Source organism: Radiomyces spectabilis (assembly GCF_025331425.1).
Source record: "Radiomyces spectabilis strain NRRL 2753 chromosome Unknown BYT42scaffold_5, whole genome shotgun sequence".
Lineage (NCBI taxonomy): Eukaryota > Fungi > Mucoromycota > Mucoromycetes > Mucorales > Radiomycetaceae > Radiomyces > Radiomyces spectabilis.
In genome coordinates, this window is record NW_026251930.1 from 4,689 (window position 1) to 17,423 (window position 12,735).

The 12,735-nt window shown below is 42.9% G+C and overlaps 5 protein-coding genes across 5 annotated transcripts; 2 read left to right on the forward strand and 3 right to left on the reverse strand.

Annotated features, from left to right (window-relative positions):
- Positions 1-568: 568 nt before the first annotated feature.
- BYT42DRAFT_612712 (uncharacterized protein) lies at positions 569-1,736 on the forward strand (the record flags this gene model as incomplete). Its single annotated transcript, XM_051571659.1, has 7 exons — positions 569-718; positions 809-909; positions 966-1,124; positions 1,188-1,270; positions 1,351-1,455; positions 1,596-1,627; positions 1,698-1,736. The coding sequence occupies 7 exons, from the start codon at positions 569-571 to the stop codon at positions 1,734-1,736; spliced, it is 669 nt and encodes a 222-aa protein (XP_051424161.1).
- Positions 1,737-3,056: 1,320 nt separating this feature from the next.
- On the reverse strand, positions 3,057-4,444 carry BYT42DRAFT_612713 (Tom37 C-terminal domain-containing protein; the record flags this gene model as incomplete). Its single annotated transcript, XM_051571660.1, has 6 exons — positions 3,057-3,519; positions 3,581-3,657; positions 3,717-3,941; positions 4,001-4,040; positions 4,104-4,233; positions 4,297-4,444. 6 exons carry the CDS (start codon positions 4,442-4,444, stop codon positions 3,057-3,059), a joined length of 1,083 nt encoding a protein of 360 aa, XP_051424162.1.
- Positions 4,445-5,212: 768 nt separating this feature from the next.
- On the reverse strand, positions 5,213-8,238 carry BYT42DRAFT_284777 (component of IIS longevity pathway SMK-1-domain-containing protein). The gene is made up of 13 exons (XM_051562854.1): positions 8,036-8,238; positions 7,853-7,961; positions 7,713-7,794; positions 7,385-7,634; positions 7,212-7,308; positions 7,073-7,150; positions 6,945-7,015; positions 6,562-6,875; positions 6,193-6,499; positions 6,009-6,126; positions 5,769-5,948; positions 5,526-5,695; positions 5,213-5,459 (listed from the first exon to the last, which is right to left on the reverse strand). Exons 1-13 carry the CDS (start codon positions 8,147-8,149, stop codon positions 5,271-5,273), a joined length of 2,079 nt encoding a protein of 692 aa, XP_051424163.1. The 5' UTR covers positions 8,150-8,238; the 3' UTR covers positions 5,213-5,270.
- A 1,434-nt stretch (positions 8,239-9,672) lies between these two features.
- On the reverse strand, positions 9,673-11,216 carry BYT42DRAFT_495123 (uncharacterized protein; the record flags this gene model as incomplete). The annotated part of the gene is made up of 7 exons (XM_051564343.1): positions 9,673-9,829; positions 10,171-10,476; positions 10,541-10,648; positions 10,707-10,828; positions 10,885-11,034; positions 11,092-11,130; positions 11,193-11,216. The coding sequence occupies 7 exons, from the start codon at positions 11,214-11,216 to the stop codon at positions 9,673-9,675; spliced, it is 906 nt and encodes a 301-aa protein (XP_051424164.1).
- Positions 11,217-11,305: 89 nt separating this feature from the next.
- Positions 11,306-12,708, forward strand: BYT42DRAFT_564559 (uncharacterized protein). Its single transcript, XM_051567752.1, has 3 exons — positions 11,306-11,617; positions 11,701-11,876; positions 11,929-12,708. Exons 1-3 carry the CDS (start codon positions 11,320-11,322, stop codon positions 12,520-12,522), a joined length of 1,068 nt encoding a protein of 355 aa, XP_051424165.1. The 5' UTR covers positions 11,306-11,319; the 3' UTR covers positions 12,523-12,708.
- The last annotated feature ends 27 nt before the right edge of the window (positions 12,709-12,735 follow it).

Sequence of the window (12,735 nt, forward strand, 5' to 3'; positions counted from 1 at the left end):
AAGCTGTGGCAAACGTCATTTCTTGTGCCGTCTACACATATTTCAGGCAATGGGCGCGTTAGAGTATATTTCCTACAGTTTGTTCAAAACAATTTCTGTCTGACCATGTTGCCAAATTGCAGCCACTCAACAATTGCCACAGAAAGCAGCAACCGCGTTGTGTTCCTGTTATACGTCCACTATGGATCTGTAACCATGCTATTGCAAAAAATATATGCGGTACGCTAACAGGGGTTCATATCACACTGGTGACATGACCTGTTATCTTTGTCGAGCGATTTTACAATCATACAATGACACTAGTAAGATTCCTTTTAGCACAAAGCCGTTATTAAACTGCTTATTACGGAAAGACGCTATGTTTTGTTGTCTAGGTTGTTCATCTGTTGACTCTTAGTTTAGAGGCTTCCACTCGGCCCATGATTGACTTCGGACCTACCATTTCACACATAGGCTATGCAGCATCCCCTTCTACAGTGGTTCTAATTGTTATGTCCAAACTCATTCTTTAGCGCTCTCATTATCCAAATAAGCAATAACACAGACTGAGCCGAACGGGATTATTGACATGAGCGATTCGACTGCGGGTTCTCAGTTGGCTTCGCTGGATGAAAGGCGCAAAGTAAGAACACTCGATGAAAATTACGGATTTAAAAATCTCGTCGACGAGCCGACTCTGAAGGCGCATCTGGCTCGATACAGTAAATATCTGAAGAAGGTTCGTTAACTGAAAGACGCAAAGATGGATTACTGTATAGTAGTGTTCTGCTGGAGTAATTTATTTTATTACTTTTTACTTATTCATTAGATGGATCCCAGTGAAAGGATTAGAGCAAGTTTGGGCGAAATAGAGAAGCTTAATGCAGACACTGGGGACTCCCGAGCGCTCAAAGACATCTACCGCCATATGTAAGGCAGTTAGTGGTAGAAAAAAATATAAAACACTCATGCACAATTATTTTTAGACTTCAACAACACACATACCGAACCCATATGTTCACTGACGCATATATTGACGCGTGTTCCGAAATGTCCATCATTACAAAATATTGGAGTGACGAGATCAACAAGGTCCAATGTCAAAATAATGATGACCGTGCGTTGAAGGACATCTATCGCTACGTGTAAGGCACATTAATGCTACAAAATTCTAATGGGAGTCGCTCATGCACTGCACAAATTCCTAGAGTCCAACAGCACGCCTTCAAAGGGCACATGTTCACCGATGCCTATGTCCACACGGAAAAAGGCGGATTGGAAGGTTCCACTGGTGAATTCGCCACTTGAATCCGATCGACGGAAGCAAAAATGCACAGCGATAGGCTCCCAACTAGCAAGTGGTCTGTCCAGCCGTTGTGGACTGTTTGCGCACCGGTTACCAACACTTATGCCTGGTGCACAACTACTACCTTGGTCTCGGTATTGATTACCGCTACTCATGGCCGGCTCCCGCCGGTAGGCAACCGCGGAGAAAAACAAGTCTCCAACGTGCTCGCTCAACAGGCCTCCTCCCTCCCACAACGTTACCTTCGTTATCCCCATCAAAACTTCATAGTAACACGCAGTCGTCGCGAGCTAGCACAGGGGTGGAATAGAGAAAGTCATTATGGGATTCCGGCAACTTGATGTATGTTTATCAATAGGAGAAAGAAAATGCAAGGATATAATGTTCTAACTTTTGTTATTTGCATATTTAGGCCGTGATCACCTTGTTAGAAGAATCAGGCGGAGAGTGACAGGTTCACTGGTTGAGACTCATTAGGTGAGGCTTGCAATTGATTGACAAGTTTGGGAGACGCCAGGACATATGTTTTCGATGTTTTCGGCGTCCGCCAATGCAACAGGGACTACGTCGAAAAGTACTCGAGCGATTGGCAATGCCCGTTTCTTGCTCGAGTCGGTTTTCAGGTCCTTGTGAGGCTGATAGGAATGCCTCAGCAGGAAGCTATTAGAAAAAAAAAAAAAGGAACAGCTTAGAAAATAGTGCCAGAAATATTGCTTTCACATCACTTACAGTTGTCAGAGCCCATTTTTTTTTGGCAGGGTTCCCGTGAAAAGGACTTCAACTGCGGTAGGAAAAAACCGCAATCGAAAGACCGCGAGGCGATACAATAAAGAACGAAACGGCGCTCCACCTTCAGATACCATTTGGTGGAAATGTGTACATCGAAATGGCGGAACGGCATAACGTAAGCACGTACGAAAAGACAAAGAGCAGGAAACAATGGCTGAAGGGCGGAAATCGGTCAGAACAAAGAAAGTGGGCTGCGGTGACGCTGCTCGAAATCGTCAGAGAGTAAATTCGACAAGGTCTTTTTGCTTTTTTTTCATTTGACTGCATGCATGTATTGGTTTTTCCCTCTGAAGCCAAATTTCAACCCTATAATTAACCTACTTAAGCTGACATAATGACCTTTATGTATAACCGGATTTATGTTTGTATCAATAAAAGCTATCGTTTGATAGTCGAATTTAAAGCATTTGTGTGATTCAGGTCATCGGTACTGTATCTACCGTACTGTAGAGTAAACGCATAAACCCCGTTTGACATCAACCAAAAGACCAAAGAAGAGTCTGCTCTTGTTATTTCGAACGGAAAAGATCAGAAAAATTCTGCAAGCTGTAATCATAGTGGTTTGCGGGTAAAGAAACGAAAAAATGCATTCACCTCATTGGCCAAGGTTTTTTATGGGGAGAATTAAGCGATCCTTCTGTATCCGAGGTAGCAAGTCCATATATGTGCCTTTCGACGCCATTGCTAATCTCTCTCTCACACATACACCCTTATTTTTGCCGTTGGCTATTCCCAACAATAAATTCCACTTTTATGCAGACAAGCAGATTTATCAAGAAAAACCGGAGATTCGTCCCAAGAGACTTGCAAGGCATCATCGTCTTGATACAACTCCAACATATCATACATATCTTCAACAATGAATTGCAATGTAGTATTCATGTTGATTCACTGGTGTAGAATCTCACACATTGCACGCTTGTGTTTGAACGCAAGAGACATAAAGATCAACTTCCCCTTTCATTTTTTAAACTACCAAATATTACAATTCTTCATCTACTTCTTCTTGATCGTATTCATCCCATGATTCAAAATCGCCCTGTTCGCCGTCAAACTCTACGCTAATAATGCCATTCCAAATGATGTACGCAAGCAAGCATGTCACGCCACCAGCAATAGACCATATCCGTTTCCGTTCGAAATCGATCTGTGCTGTACTTTTTTCTTTCGGAGCATCCGTACCCATGTAGGACACAATATCATCCTTGACATTGCTGAAAAATCCTCGTGGATTGTTCACCAGAACCTTCCACAGAGAGGGTACATCTTCAGCGGGCGTTGATACGTCGTGTTCTCGGGAGAAATAGGCTGCATTGAAGCGCTCGCAAAACTCCGCCAGACGAGGATATTCATGGGTTAAGATGTGTCGCAATCGACCGTGCGGTAAGTCGGGATACAGATGCAGGGCCAGGTAACCAAAAACTATACAATCCAACGTGGTAGGGCTAAGAGGAATTATATATAAGTCACTGGAGGCCCCACTTGCTACTATCTAGATTGTGTTACCTGTCTCCAAACATGTATTTTTGAGATCCCAACTGAGCATCCAATGATGCATACGTTTCGCGAGCAAGTTTATACATCTGTATATGTTTGTTAATAATCTTGCAGCATAACATACATTATCGCGCTGAGAACTTACATGGTGCCAGCCCGTTCGTTGCAGCTCTTTCATCTCCTCCTTTTCGTTTTGTGGCAAAGTAGTGTCGTCCGAAGTGATTTCGACGTTGTATTTGGCCAGTCGCGCTTTTGCACTGTTTTTGAGTTGGACAGGGACCAGATAACGGCCGGGGAAGGAGAGAAGCTTGGCATAGGTTGGACGAATAGACTTGACAAAGTTCGTCATGTCAGCATACCAAGTGTACAACTGCAAATTACAAAAGGTGAATAACAATATCCGAGACAACTTTGCAAGAATAACTTTACCATGCAGTCATATAAATTCTCCTGAATCATGGCATTGTATCTGTAAAAGATATTCAAGTGAGAAAGAGATATCGCGGTTGTAAATAGTCGAGGAAACTCGTACGCTAAGTAGACGGCACGTTGTTCGGGCGTCAGTGACGCATTGGCGTCTTGGTTTCTCATGGAAAAGTGCGTCAAAATTCTGTCAACACCCGCGACCCAGACATTACCATCCTTGATGAGTGGAAGTTCTCCTGTAAGACATATAATAAGTCAGACAAAGTCAATGCGCAGCCCTCGATAAATCAAGTTCGCACCTGTGGGACTCGCTTGAGGATCATTAGTCTGTACAACGGTATACTCAATATTTAGCAGGCGCAAGTAAGCTTCGATAATAACGCATTTTGGGTCGATGGACGGAGCACCCAGCGCAGGGCCCCAGGCATACAGCTGAACGGTGGACATTGGGTTCGTAGTGGAAACGATAACAAAGCCACCAACCCGCATGCCTGTTGAAGACACCGCAATTACGAGCAAGCTCAGTGACTGTTAATTTCGAAACACATCCCACAATGCTAGATAGGGTTGCAACTTTGTCTGCAGAAATAACTAGTTCCAAACGAAGCATGCTCGCTTTTTCGTTACATTATTTGCTAGTTTAGAAGATGCTTCAGTGTGTTTGACCGTGCGAACCTTGCACGACGTACAATGCCATATAAATTTGTCGGGTACAGTAGGGGGATCTATTTGCTGCGGACTCAAGGATTTAAACAGATACGCGATTAATTGATCCACGCGAGATATAGAAGATACTGTAAAATATTCAATGATAAGTTTAATTGATTTAGATGGTGATTTTTATGGATGTGGACATTTTATGTTTTCGGCCTTAAATTCTTCATTCCTGAAATGACGATCTTTCGAGGACTGCCAAGCGTGGGCGACCTTGCTTCGAGTTTTCTCGCTTTCACTGCAAGTACATCTTCATCGTTCTCATCGTTGTCCTCGTCACCGATCTTTCGTTTCCATATCGGTGGTGCAAAGTCACGTTCCTCACTTTCTTTCTCCTTCTCGTCATTGTCTACCGCCATCTCCTTTGCCTTTGCCGCTTCCTGTGAGCTTTCACTTGTCTCTGCAGAAGAATCAGCTTCCGCAGGTACATCTTCGGAAGGTTGAGACGGCTCCTCTTCTTCATCCGAATCGTTAAAATATTTTTCTTCCTCATTGTCCATCGTGCTTCGTTGATCGGGTGCTTGTGGTTCAGCACTAAAAAATACGTTTAGCATCCGTATCAGACACTGGACAGCTGGAATACAAACCTGGAACTTCCATCTTCTTGGTTCGGTGTGTTCTTTTCTGCTGTGTCCTTGTTTTGTTCATATCTTAGTCTCAGTTGAGAACATGTCGAGATGTAAGTTGTCGTATCCAGGACAGAGCCGTATTTGGTTATTAAGTGATCCACTAGCGTCTTGACATTTTCCTAAAATGACGATAAAGCGTCAACATCACATGAACTGTGGTGAGGTAGCTTCATCGTCGAACTTACTTTTCGAATAAATTCGAACAGTTCCAGACAGGCGGAATTCAAAAGGTTGTTCTGACCGTCGGTGTCGAGTAAAACGCGTATGGTAGGTTCAAAGAGGTTGTTCTTGATCATGAATCGAATATAAAAGTCATCCATTGTTCCTACGCAGGTTCGTACCAGACGAAGAGCAGCTGGGAATATTAAAGATAAGTAAAAAGAAATAACAGAAATAATCAGTCTTTTTTTGTAAATCGAGGCTCTTACCTAGTTTCATATGGGTTTCCCGACATCGATACAGTTGTATTATTTTTGACAGACAATTGGTGGATAAGATTAAGTATTTGCTGCGAAAACCGTGATTGCGCACCGCGAAACAAAGTAATTCGCAAATTTGTAAACAAAGCGAAGTTTGTTCAGGTGGCAATACCAGTGCTTCTACAGGGCCTGCCAAACTAGTCTGAATACCGAGAATTGTTCCATCACAGGTCGCCCATTCATACTTACCGTTTAAATTGATTACTTTTGTGTCTAGGGCTTGCAAGGGCTTTAACAGGGAATGAGCGTAATTGTCGTAAAATAAAATCAAAAAATCCTCTATTTCCGAATTATCTTCGCGTAATGCCTGTCATCCGATCACGCCGAGTCAACATGCATGAAAAATCGCGTGACGGTAGTACAAAGCCCATACCTTAATTGCCATGGCGGTAGCACCGATCATGGATCCAGAGTTCGAATCCAGTAATAATTTAAGCATCTCCGCATATTCAGATTTGTGGAAGTGCTCCTTGTCCGTCACAAAGTAATGCATCACCGTATCCAGTAAACGGTCGGAACGTCCCTCGTCGGTAGCCTCTTGCATGATATGCGTCCGGATCAACGAAGCATCCACTTCCACCATGGACAGCAATATATCTACGCATCGCGAACGCATGTTCCCTTCTTCATCCTTCATTCCAAAGACGATGGCATCCAAGAGATCATACTTTACAAGCGTTCTAACCATCCGTCAACGTGTTATTTCCTTCTATTGTCGACATGTTCGTGGTCATCTACCAACCTATACATCTCTGCACGCGACTGCGCTTGCAGCGATTTCCCCAGAGAACACAGCTGATATAAAAATCGCACGACTTCGCGTTTCTTCTCCACGGAGGACGTGTCATCCTTCAGGATACCGAACAATTCGGTGAGGTATTCGCCATTGTTTTGGAAATAGTTGACGATATCGACATTGTTGAAAAATATGAGAGAATGCAGGATCGCGGTGAGCGCTTCATCCAGATAATTGGCAAGAACCACATCTTTTAGATATTGCAGCCGAGCGGAAAGATGAATCTTTGTTAAAATCATGGAATCGTCGACTGGAACCACCTTGAAAAAAAAGACAAGATTTTGAATTTCTCATGCAGGATAATGTTTTCCTTTCCGCGACGTAATTACCATTTCTGTGTCATTGTTTTTTGTGATAAATTGGCGATGTTTGGCTTTCATGTTGGGTGTGCTCGGATCATCTAGGCAACAAATGTTGGTAAAAGCAGAGCGCATCACATTGGGACATGGCGACATACATTCCAGAATTCCCATAGCACCAAGCACGTTTTCGTCGCGGACCAGATTCTCGATGATCGTGTTGTCATTTAATGATACTGTATGAAACAATCAGGGGCATAGTCACAGTGAAACCTAAACCGAAGCCGCAGGACTTACTGATTCCTCTCATAATGGTATATAAAGAATGCAATCCCTTGATGTTATGATGCTGCTCGAATAGTTCAAACTTTCGTGATAGTTTCTCTGTGTAATTCTGAAAAATGGGTGATAGATTGCGTATCGTAGGTAAGTGATTGTACGTTGACTGTTTTCTACGGATGCATACGTACTTCAACCACGATAAAGGTCGCCAACTGGTCTTTTTCAGTAATAGTTCTTGCGTCCTTTAGGATTTTAAGAATGGTAGATAAATTCGAAGCTTTGGGCGGAGGCAGAATGAGAGCATCCATCGAATCCTGATAAGGTTGTGACATATCGCTGCTCTCGTCGTCTAATCCAAGTCCCACCATTTCCGAGGGTTTGCCCAAATCACCGTCGTTGTCACCCGCATTGGGATTCACATGAGCACATATGCGCGACCTAAATGCCAACCCGGTGCCGTTCATTCAGTCTTTTTTGTGGCCCCCTTAATAGTCAGTTCGCGAAAAACCATCGTACCAAATTTTATCGCAACTTTCGACGTTCAAAAAGGATAAAGCGTATTCGGAATCGACTTCTTGCGACCAAACGATGAGCGTGTCTTTTTGAAAAATCGTTAGCGATTCGAGGTTTTAATTTCAGGCGTGCGATGCAGTTACCCTGAGGTCTAGTAAACAGATACTCCTTCATTATCTTGGACTTGAGTAACACGACGTTTTCTTCTTCATCAGAGTCTACGATAATCTCGTCCGCCTCTCCGCCCTCACCCTAAACAATTAGAGTGTCGATGCATCTTGTTATGCAAAAATAAAAAGGCTCGTCAATGTCAGACCAATCTTTACCGGAAGATAGGTACAATGACCGGTGCCACGAGTGTCCCAGGTATTCGCATCGCTCAGGTAATACACCTTGACACGAATAGGTGATGAATCTGCAACGTTCTTTTCTTCTGCCATGACCACTGAAATGCACAGAAAAGACCGGAATGAGTCGACAGATTAAACTTAGGTGGGTGAGAAGCCTATTTTATGTGTGTAAAAAAAAAAAAGCGCTCAGGTTTAAAAAAAAAATTGCTGAAGTGACGATCATTTCTGGACAGGCGCATCTGTCCGGCAACGGCTGGCCTGGATTTCCTCTCTGTGTTATCCCTTGTCATTGTTGTAATGTGTATTGGCTTTTCTTTCCTTTATATCTATTCCAAAGTACATATAATCTATAGGTTGAGAGTTGGTGCTGAAACATCTTTGTTACCTTCCGCTCGTGGGCAAGAAAGTTTAGCGTGTGCAGTCTAGCTTTTCCGGACGGATGCCGAGAGTGCCGTCTTTGATCACGGTACTCGATGTCGATGAGACATCATCCCCTCCTTTGTACTTTGGAGATTTGGTGGTGTTTGGCGGTTGAAAAAGTCATTACGTATCAGTATCAATAACGTCACGAGCTAACAATACGAATGAAGAGATGACATTTATTGCAGATGACTATAAACGCCTTTGTCTTCAATAGATGCAAATAACCCGTGTACACGGACGGCAAATACCTGTGTTTGCTTGCTATTTGTCACCGCGACCACAGCGTCGCGTCCATGACATTGCCTTTCAACTGTATTTTGTACACATAAAATATGGCATGGGAACAATTGCATAGTGATTATATGCATCGTTGGTGCATTTCGGCTCGGTAATCCCATGTCCAATAACTAACGCTGGAATCGATTGCCTCCTTTGACTATCGTTGCTGCAAACATTTTCAGATGGAAGATGGTAAGCGAATTATCTTCGGTGATACCATCATTATGATACTGTCCTGTAGTTTAAATGAATTTGCTTTAACATATCGGTTTTCTATATGCGTCCTCACGCCCGGTCTTTATTGGCCTGTAAAGCAAATGGATCTCCAGTATTACTTCCTGACAAAAACACCATTCATTATTTTGTACTTGTGGTGGTTATTAGCTGCATCAATCAAAACTGCTAATTTGCAGGAAACTTGCCAGTTTTCTGTAATTTGATTATTGCCTTGCGTATCCAAGTAGGCCATTGCTTGATCTTTCGTCCGGAGAAAAGAAACCACTTGAATTTGATGTATCATAGACTGAAATTACTTTAGCAGCGAAACGATGTCTCCCTGAACTCCAACTATAAGCGTAACCCTCATTTATATCTACTGTCAAGTATGGTATGACATCAATAACTTTAGCTTGTAGACCTTATGGAAACTGCAAGATCGAGTTGAGTGGTTTTCGCATTCGATAAACTAGTTCAGTGAGTTTTCCTTTTCCCTTTTAGATATGTCATACATGATCACATTCATTCTACTCCCCATATTAGCTTTTTCTCTTGACTTCCCGAAATCCCCAAATTTTCACTCTTATATGCACCGACCGATAACAGGCACCACACCGCTTCAATGAGGCAGACAGAATATCTCGACTTTGAAAATAACAATTATTGAAATGAAATTACAGAATTTATCTAAAGCATTAATTCGACTTTTTGGAAGATTTGGGGGCCGAACCGCTTTGTCTTGTCTTGTAGTATTGCAAAAAATCGCGTTTATCCGAAATCGACAGGTTCGTTTTTCGAAGTCTCGAGATGTTACCAAGCGATGTGATTAAACGCTCACCCAGTACATCCTCACTACTATTTTGCGCCGGTTGGGGTGTTCCCGTATTTGTTGCCGCCGTGGGATCCTCGTTTCCGGCAAGATATTTTACCAATAAGCCATTCGAAAACTAGAAGCAGAATGAGAATAAAATCAGTAAAAAAAAAAAAAAAAAAAAAAAAAAAAAAAAAAAAAAAAAAAAAACTAAGTCCGTTTTGGAAAACATACCTGGGAGCACAATCTCGCAAAATGTAACCATTGGTTACCGACGGTGAAGGTAGGCGACATATTTCCAAATTCGTATCTAGCGCAAAATATGAATACAGGTGTCCTCTGCCGAGAAAATCATAGCCACCACAAATACATGGATGCTCACCTGAATGCCAGTACATGGAATTTACTGCGGGATCGATCTGAATCGTAATTCGCGAATATCGGGATAAACTTTAGCAAAGCGCGTCCATTCGTGGTCGTTCCTTCGGGAAGCACGACAATGGGTCCCAAGTGTCGAGCACTGACCCTTTGAACCAATTCGCTGACAGTAAAAAGGCGATTTGGCGGAACCTTTTTTTCCTCCGCACTTAATGCAGGAAACTGACTGCATAACCGTACTGCTTGCCACATGGAAATCTCACAAACTTTATTCTCGGCGGGATAGATCTGCGTGAAAACCGGGTTAAATCTATACAAATGGTTTACAAGTCAGATGCGTTATCATGCAATCGACCGGCGCGTCAAATACTGACCGATACGCTAAATACAAAATGTCGATATAAGAAGTCCAATTCGCAACGATGATATCACCAGAACTCGGTGTGGGCATCTTCTCATATGCATTTGTAGAATCACCACGGCTAAAACATATGCCTGAGTCAAATACCGTCAAATGACATTATTTAGCCCAACTCCTACCTTTTACGTGTCGAGACTACTTCATGCTTGATGTAAAAGAAACCGGCCACAAACAGGGTCGTTCGTATTAAGATAAGATTCCAAACTTTGCACCACAATCGACGAACCGGTCCGAGAGGGATCTGCACGTATAGCATAAGTTGGCTGTGGTTATCATAGAGACGCGTTCGTTACTCACAAGTATCAAGCCAAATAACTTAACGAAAAGTATATAGCATAGAACTAGAATGGCAATAAGAACCAGCTTAATGGCGCCCAGCACTGGTCCAACAACGTAGTGAATGACATTGGAAAGCACCAATAAAAGACTAGATTCTATACGGGGAGGCTGACAAACAACGGTGTTAAACTTTACTCAGGCAGCTTGGGCGTAAAATATGCTTACCACTGGTGGTAGAAAAGGCTGAATACCAGTTCCGGCATCCTAAGGATAGCATGGTGAGCATTTACTGACCGCATTATTTGTTAGCAACATTGGGAGTTTACCCGCCATCGTGAATATTTCTCCATCTGTGTAAGCAGATCGGGTTGCTTGGTTGCCGCTCGCTCGCTTTTGAAAATTTATTCCACTCATTCAATGTAATTCAAGGCCCGCTTTTTGCTGGTTCAATCGATGACAGACACAGACAATCTCGTTCGATTCGATAATCAAGTAGCAGGCCATGACCGATTGTTGCGATTTTCCACCAACGACATGATCATCGTCAAACCTTGTACCCTGAAAGAACTGGCATTTTACGAAGCAAGCCATCGTTATCCCGACTTCCAGGAATGGATACCCGAATGCTATGGCAGCTTACGGGCTTCGAGCGATTCCGAGCTTCGTCTGTTAAACGAGCAGCAGCAGTACGAGAACGACGTTACTCAACTGCCTTCTGAACTGATTGTCGATCCTGCAAGACATGTAGAAAATATCCTTTTTTTTCATGTACAACAATAATCGATAGGAGGCACTAATGAAAATCCGACTATTATTCTTAACCTGTCACCATACACAATCTGTGCTTAGAAAATGTCCTTCGAGGATTTACAAAGCCGTGCATCTTGGATGTGAAAATAGGAAGGAAATTGTGCGATGAAACGGCAGACGAAGACAAGCGCAAGCGGATGGAAGAAAGGGCCAAAAGCACGACGACCCATTCCATCGCACTTCGGATATGTGGCATGAAAGTACGCGAGTTTTTCGTCATCATTGATAGATAGCTTCTGACCTTGTTCATAGACATTCAATGCGGTCAACGGAATGCAAACAATTTATTCGAAAACGTACGGACGGAGCCTCGTAAAAGATGATATACTGGATGGTTTCTTGGCTTACTTTTTTCCATCATCAGATTATGCTCACAAAGCCTCCAAACATTCGGATGTGGTTGCAGAAAATGTGGCCGAAGTTGCGACAGAAGGGATCAGCGCCCGTATACCGGGAAAAATGATGCGATGGATTCTGGAAAGTTTTCAGGATGATCTTTCGGATATGCGAGACTTTATCGCGACTCACTCAAATTTGCAACTGATCAGCTCCTCGCTCTTGTTCGTTTACGAGGGCGATCAAAAAGCGGCCGAAAGCGTCTGGAAGCGTATGCTGCAGGAAGACGAACAGGCAGAGCAAACCTCCAGTGTGCCCGTCACAGACGACGATAACGAAGAAGATGAAGAAGATGTTTCAAAAATTTGCGATGTGCGTTTAATCGATTTCGCACACTCGAAATGGGATGCCTCACAAGAGCAGCAAGATCCAGGGCTACTGGAAGGCTTCGATAACATGATTGGTATTCTACAAGAATGCATCCGGAGGCAACGCGCTCAAAAGCTCTAGCGGATTTCTGATCCTATGTAATACCCACTCAAATCCATTCTTTATAAAAATGGGAAAATTCAGCATTATATTTGATTGAATACCTAACACATTTAGTCGTTGATATTTTATGCTGATCAGAAGATATGCTCGAATTGAACCGCAAGCCGGAGGCTTTAGTACCTCATTTGTCAAAATAAGTGATGCTTATAAAAATCCATCAGTTGTCAAAGG

Coding starts and splice junctions, on each gene's coding strand:
- BYT42DRAFT_284777 (XM_051562854.1), bottom strand. CDS start 8,149: ATGGCAGAAGAAAAGAACGTTGCAGATTCATCACCTATTCGTGTCAAG. Junction 7,795..7,852: donor TCTGTTTACTAGACCTCAGG/GTAACTGCATCG, acceptor TTTTTCAAAAAG/ACACGCTCATCGTTTGGTCG. Junction 5,460..5,525: donor TGTTCGAATTTATTCGAAAA/GTAAGTTCGACG, acceptor TCGTCATTTTAG/GAAAATGTCAAGACGCTAGT.
- BYT42DRAFT_564559 (XM_051567752.1), top strand. CDS start 11,320: ATGACAGACACAGACAATCTCGTTCGATTCGATAATCAAGTAGCAGGC. Junction 11,618..11,700: donor TCCTGCAAGACATGTAGAAA/ATATCCTTTTTT, acceptor CTGTCACCATAC/ACAATCTGTGCTTAGAAAAT. Junction 11,877..11,928: donor TTCGGATATGTGGCATGAAA/GTACGCGAGTTT, acceptor CCTTGTTCATAG/ACATTCAATGCGGTCAACGG.